This window comes from Haemorhous mexicanus, chromosome 6 (genome assembly GCF_027477595.1).
Source record: "Haemorhous mexicanus isolate bHaeMex1 chromosome 6, bHaeMex1.pri, whole genome shotgun sequence".
Classification (NCBI taxonomy): domain Eukaryota; kingdom Metazoa; phylum Chordata; class Aves; order Passeriformes; family Fringillidae; genus Haemorhous; species Haemorhous mexicanus.
The window spans coordinates 31,396,362-31,403,465 of NC_082346.1; the positions used below are offsets into that span (position 1 = coordinate 31,396,362).

General features: G+C 49.0%; 1 protein-coding gene across 1 annotated transcript; it reads left to right on the forward strand.

Annotated features, from left to right (window-relative positions):
* Positions 1–5,010, forward strand: CCDC177 (coiled-coil domain containing 177). Its single transcript, XM_059849674.1, has one exon. It carries the CDS (start codon positions 147–149, stop codon positions 2,043–2,045), a length of 1,899 nt encoding a protein of 632 aa, XP_059705657.1. The 5' UTR covers positions 1–146; the 3' UTR covers positions 2,046–5,010.
* Positions 5,011–7,104: the final 2,094 nt, after the last annotated feature.

Here is a 7,104-nt window from a genome sequence, read left to right on the forward strand (position 1 = left end):
ACGCAGCCCAGCCCGGGCACCCCCGGTGCACACCTTGCCGCCCCCTCCCAGCCGCTCCTCGCCGCTGTCCCGGAGACACAAAGGGGTCTGTGCGCCCGCTGCCCGCCCGCTCACCCGCCGCCGCTCTTTGCCCCGCAGGCCGAGCCATGGTGGAGCCGCCGGCCGAGCCTCCCCCGCAGCCCTGCCCGGCGCCCGGGGGGGCGGCGGGGGGAGAGCCGGCCCGTCCTGGAGAGCAGTCGCCGCTGCTGCACCTGGACCTGTACAACTTCGACTGCGCGGCGGCGGAGGGCAGCCGGTACGTGCTGACCAGCCCGCGGTCGCTGGAGGCCTGCGCCCGCTGCGCCGTGCGGCCCGTGGAGCTGCTGCCGCGGGCGCTGGGGGACCTGCTGAGAGAGGCGCCCGGGCGCTCCATGCGGGTGGCCGCCGGCCTCTACGAGGCCTACGAGCGGGAGCGCCGCCGCAAGCTGCAGCAGTGCCGGGAGGAGCGGGAGAGGATTATCCGGGAGGAGAAGAGGCGGATCCTCGGGCCCCTGGGCAGCCTGCCGCCTTCGCCCGCTGCCCGCATCTCCTCCCGGGCTGCGGCCGCAGCTGCCGGTGGGCCCCGGACCCATGGCGGGGGGAAGGCCAGGGCATCGAGGGGTGCCAAGGGCAAGAGCCACTCCCTGGACTCCTTGCAGAAGCGCCGCGAGGGTAGCTGGGGCAAGACCTCCTCTGAGTCGGGCGCTTCGTCGTCCTACAGCGGGGAGAGCCTGCGGGAGCGCGGGGGCAAGGTGTGCGGCCGGGGTCGGGGGTTAGCCGCCGCCAATGGGACTCTGCTGGGGCGCAGCTTCAGCCTGGGCGACCTCAGCCACTCACCACAGACTGCCCAGAGAGTCGAGAGGATCGTCAGGGAGGTGAAGAGGAAGAAGGGTCTCTCAGAGGTGCCAGAAAGAGACAAGAAGATCGCTGCACTGATGATCGCCAAGCACCAGGAGGCCAACCTCCTGCGGGAGCAGCGGCAGGCAGCTCACCTGCAGTGGGACAGCCAGCGGCGCCTCGCTGAGCAGCGGAAGGAGCAGGAGGAGAAGGAGAAGCAAAGGGCCCTCCTGCAGGGTCAGCGGATGTGGGAGAGCCAGGTGGAGAAGCGGCGAGGGAGACTGAACCAGGAGCAGGAGGAAGCTGCCCTGATGAAGCAGAAGCAGCTCCTGGTATGTGAGGAGAGGTGGCGGGAGCAAGCGGAGAAGCAGGAGCGGCTGCGGAGGGAGAGGCTGGAGAGGGCCATCAAGGAGGACAAGCAGAAAAAGCTCCATCAAGAGCTCAACCTGAAGGCAAAGGAAGAGGTCAAGAAGGAACACCAGGAGCGAGAGGAGCAGCTCCTGCAAGAGAAGCTGTCCACAGCTGCACAAAAGAGGCTGAAAAAGGAGGTGCAGCTGCAGAAGGAAAAGAGACTGTTCAACCAAGCAGAGAAGCTGAAGCATGAGGCCTTGCTCAAGGAACTGGCCAAGCAGGAGGCAGAAGAGAAGGAAATGCTGAAGGCATCCCTGAAGATGAGTTTGACAAAGGCTCAGGAGAACTACGAGCAGCTTGTGGAGAAGAGGAACCAGGAGCTGAGGGAGAAGGCCAGGCGTGAGGACATGCAGATCCAGAGAGCTAAACTGGCAGCAGAGAAGAAGGAAAGAGAGCAGAAGGAACACTTGGAAGCACTGGCTAGAGAGACGGAGAGAAAGCTCCAGCATGCTGCCCAGGTGGCTGAAGAGGCTGTCCAAGAAAAAGCCCGCAAAGTGGTCTTGAGCCGCCTGGAAAAGGAAAAAGTGCAGAAGATGAACAAGCAAAAGGTGGAACAGTATGAGGACTTACGGCGTAGGGAAATTCTTCTCTCTATAGAGAGGAAGCTAGAGAGAAGTGAGCAGATCTTCAAGGAAAAGAAGACTGTCTTAGAAAATGCCAGGTCTGTTGCTCGAGCATCCTTCCATGTCCGGGAAAAGGTGCGGGAAGAGACGAACATGCGCACCTTTGACAAGATGGCCTTCGAAGCAGAACTGCATGCTCAACTTAGTAAGAAATGAAAGATCTTGTCATGGATGAGTGAGGATGCACCACGGGTTGTTCATTGTAATGCGACAGAAAGCTCCTTGGCATGAGCATATTACAAACAACAAAAACCAACATCCACCCTAATTTCGTATTTGGGGGAGCAGGGTACCGCACAAAAATGAGGCAGCTATTTCACGTACTGTTTTAAATACATTTTATTTCTGGGTGTGTTTTAAAGACTGACCTCAGTCATCTTTACAGAGAGGAAGCAAGTTTTTCTGTCTTCCACCCCACAAGCACATACATTTTTTTCAGAGAGGGCTGCAAAATCTGCTTGAAGCCTCTGAGTTATTGATCAATTGTTTACACCAGAGATGACTACAGCTTCACTCTCCAGCGGGAAATGCAAACAGAGGTTGCTGACTACTAGAGCCTGCTGAATAAGAACCAAAACCACCCCAGCTGATTCTGCCTGGAGTGACAGGCAGTTTGGTTTAAGTTACGGGAATGCATTTTCAAAGCTGCTGCAATCCCATGCTGAAGGTGAGGAAGGCTGGAGTACAGAATGCCATATACCCTGGGTCCCCCTTGGCTGCTGCCAGTACCAAGCTAGGGAAAGCACAGATCAAGGCCATGTAAGTAGACATCATGATCAGAGCTGGGCAGAAGCTATCTGAAAGTGCTCGCAAACACAATTTCTTTTTTGCTGTTACCCCTCCCAAGTTATTCCCCCTCTCCTCCTTTCCAAGTTTCTCTTACAAACATCTCTAGAATGTAGAATTCCTTCTTTTCTTTTGGAGGAGGGAGAAAAGGAGAGAAATTTATGGACAGTCCACAAACTGACAAGCACCCACACAAGCCACTTGTTCTTTAAGATTAAAAAAAATGAACAAACCTGTGGAATCTGGACTTTTGGGGAAACAAAGAGGTCACTTGTAAATGGAAATCACCACCCTCAGGAATTCTCAAAACTCAAGAAGACCCTCAGCCACCTTATCCAATTTGCCCTATCTTGAGCAGGAGGTTGGACCAGATGTTCTCCAGAGTTCCAGCCTTATCGTTCTCATGAGCTGCATACAATGACACGTTCGCCCAGCTCTTATCAGTGTCTACTGAGCAGGGCAGCATTTCTCTGCCACTGGTGCTAAGAGATGTATTCTTATATAGAGCACAAGAAAGAGTAGATGCACAAAATAAGGTACATTACAGATTCTCTGAGGATCATGTCTTTTTTATAAGAGCTAACTCAATGCTATTTAGGGGGAACTGAGTCCTTCTGCAATTAAATACACCAGAAATGTGAAAAGCCTACCTGTGCCCTGTGTACAGCATTCAAGTACAACAGTGTTCTGCTCCAGGTTTCCACATTTACTCTCTATTGAGTTGGAGTTGTAAGCACACATCCAAAGCAGGCACTTTGGTTTGGTTTTTTCTGGCTCTGGGCAGCATCAGCTCTCTGTTCCACCATCCGTGACGTCGTATTGGGTTGCTCTGGTGATAGCAGTCAGACCTGGAGCATGGAGGAGAAGCACCAAGAAGAGACAGGATCTCGTTTCTTTGCGGATGTCTCTGACGTACAACATAGTAGAAGAGACAACCAGGAGAGGCTTGACATATGGCACAGACATGCAGTCTAGCATGCATAGATTGCTTACCAGAATTTCCCTGGAGGTAACAGCAGGTCAGAGCCCTCCTAGAAGGCTTTAAAGAAGTTGTTAAATGAACACTAACAATAGACCAAATACTCTGGTGCCCTGCAAGGTTAGAGACATTACACAGTGTTGAAAATAAAGACATAGGTATTTTTTTTTATTTTTATAAGACTTGATCTTTGAATCAAAGTATGATTGGTGGTGTTAAGGGCAGGCAGTATGAAAGTAGGAATTAGGGCACCTGAGCAATGTTTGCTCTGTCAGTCATTGGCTCACTGTGTAATGCCAGGCAAGTCCTCAGAGGCTGGACCTGCTCCTATTGATATAAAGGGAAGCGGAGTTGGGCTCTTGGGACTCAGAGGAAATGGTAAGACTCTGATTGGCAAAGCACTTCAAAGACTTTGGACAAATGTTGCTTATAAAGTACAAAGTAATATTTATTTATGTATTTATGTATTTATTTATTTATTTATTTATTTATTTGAGTGGTTATTAAAGTAAAACATTCCTCGGTGAAAAGCATTAACACCCAAATCTGGTAACTGTGGAAAGGACAGCTGTGTTAGTGTTTCCAGCAGAGAGGCTGTCCCCTCACCCTCATCCTCAAAGCAGCAATTAGAACACTTAAACGAATCCTGTTCTAACACTGGACAAGGTCCTTGAGAAAACACAGACTTCTCCACATGTTGTCCTTGCCTCAGTGATTTATGTGTGCCCTTGTACCTGCAAAAACCTAGAAAAGAGATGGTCAGTGGCTCAAATCCAGCCACTGCAGAACTGCCCTTCTCCCTGGCAGCGCTAGAGTTGGGATAAAACCTGCAGTGACTCCAGCATAGCCAATGTTTCATCTGATTTGTAGCCTTTGGGGCTGGAGAGAAAGCCTGCCAGCATGTATATGAAGGGTTTTGCTTCCTGTGTCCTTGCACTGGGGTTGAAATTCACTGCTTGGTTAATTTAGCAGAGAAAAGGGGGAGAGATGGGAAACAGTGGAAAGAAGGCAAATGGTGATGGGTGAATGAGCAGGCAGCCTCTGACTGGAGGAGCATGTTTTCCCTAAAACTCTACTGCAATCTACCTGAAGACTGTCCAAACCTCCCTCTGACAAGGGCATTTCGAGACAGAACATTCTGCAGCCCAGGAGACATGTCTTGGCCGCTGACTGTAATTACACCTGGGGTCCATCTCTTGCTGCTGACTGAGTTTGACACCTTGGGGCTACAGCTGAACTAATCAACACAAACCTACATGAAGGTAATTGGATTGGCAAACTAGTATTCCTCTACTGTGCAGTGTACAGCTCGAGTTTTGAATGTGCAATCTGAGAAAAAATATTTTTTTTTCAAAAGACACTGATCTGTGTATGGATATTTCTTACTTCTGTAGTGGTTTAAGTCCTAAGTCCATGAAATACAGTGAATTTTATGAGTTTAAAATTGCAGCATGGAAAATTTAGGTCAGCAGTTTGGATGGAGGCATGAGGTATTTCTTGGGTCTGCCTATGCTTCTGTTTATTTCAGAAGGAACTCTACTGCTGGATTTCTGTAGGGACAAAAGTCAAACCCTGAGTCACATGTAAAAATTATGGCCCTTTTAGATCGGGCTTCTTTGGTGTTTTTGCAACTGAGCTGCACATTAGGGAGAACTAAAAAAGCAATCAACATGGAGGAGAAGCACTGACTAAGGAGCAGTTTCTTTTGGCTGACCTCTGGAGGAATTTTGGAACACAATGGAACACATTTTGCAGGTTCAGAAATTCTTGTTTATGTGGATTGTCTAGTCTTTAATGGCATCTGGGCTGAAGCTGGAGCCCTTCAGTGCCAGAGAGAGTGCCAACAATCTTACCTCTTCACACAGAATTCATCACTAAAACTCATTATCTTTCTCAAGGTTGAATTTGGCAGATATGTCTAAAAGCTATTAGGAGGAGCAGCTGCACCACCACTGGTTGGTATTTTGCAAGGTAAATTTTAAGCCAGTTTATATGAAGTTCTTTCTCCACATACATTAGAGGGATGTGAGGATTAGATTTCTTGCCTTCATTATCTATTTTCCTCCTAGGATGCTATGGAGCTGCAGACTCATTTTTTGCTGAAGTTTCTCCTAATGCCAGGGGAATTCTGTTTGCTAAACAAATGCTGAATATGCAGTGCTCACAGGTTTGAGAGGGAACTTAGTTAAAGACATCTACATGTCTTTATTAAGCCAAGGCTGGACAGGGAGGTGTGGGAAACAGAATTTGCAATACATAGCCTGGCTTATATCCTACCTGAGAATGGCTTCTCATTGCTGCAGTTGTTGCATTAAAGAAAGACTTGCTTTCAGCTGTGGGCGTTCTTCTGCAGGTAAAGACAAAAAAGTAGTAGTTGAAATGCCATTTCAAACATGTTTTGGTTTTTTTTGTGGGGTTGGTTTTTTTTTTTTTGTGTGTGTGTTTTTTTTTTGTTTGGGCTCTTTTTGGTCTTGTTGGGGTTTTGTTTTAACGAAGATGCAGGGAGATGTAAGGATGAGATACAAAGCTAGTTAGATGCAGCACATTACAGACGGTAACTGTTGTCTTCACACATAGTTCTGCTCTGTGGACCTGAGACTGTGCTGTTTAGTAGGGCAGCCACTACATCCAGGAGAGCAGAGGTGCTCTGTGATCTGTTCTCAGATCACACAGGCTCCCTTCAAAGCAATCCAGTGTAAGCTCTAATGCTTTGCTGAGTCAAGCTCCAAGGGAATGTAGTTTGTTAGAATTGGATTTAGCCTGCATAGTTGTAAAAGAAGGCTGTCATAGGTAAAGGAGAGGAAGACACTGGCCTAGCCCAGTCCTTCTGGAAGTCAGCCCTGAGACACCTGCTTTGCAGTGCAGTACAGGGATGTTGTGGTGGGAGCTGACAGAGCTCTAATGCAACTTACTGGGGGTGTGCAGCCCCACAGGTCCTTGGCAAGCAAGTAGCACCCACTCTGAAGAGCCAGTACAGAGGCACGGTAAGAGAAGCATAATGCTTCTGGCTTCTAGGCAGGCAGCAGCTCTGCCCTCCTTTTTGGTGAGATTTGACTAGGTGATGGTTTGAAGAGAAAACACTGGGAACAAGAAAAAAAAAAAATGCAAAACTCTTCCAACACAAGATACCTGGAAAGAGATTCTCCATTCATGGAGACCATCCAGCACTCTGAGGAGGCCAGTCTTCAGAGCCTTCATAATGGAACATGCTCCCCATCCCACATGGCTCTTAACACTAGGACATGAAAAAAAATTTGTTTCTAGTCTGACTTCTTTGTCCTTAGCCCATTATTTGAGCATGCATCTTTACTGTGAAACATTACCTTGTTATTTATTGTAAGATTCTAGTCTGAAAGGACCCAAGTCTTTCTCTGGTAACTTTGCATTCATCTTCTACATCCCTGCCATTCAGCAAGGAGTCCTCTGCATTGCAAAACCACTCTGGCAGTA

Excerpts from the sequence above, each read along its gene's own strand:
- CCDC177 (XM_059849674.1), top strand. The coding sequence starts at position 147 with ATGGTGGAGCCGCCGGCCGAGCCTCCCCCGCAGCCCTGCCCGGCGCCC.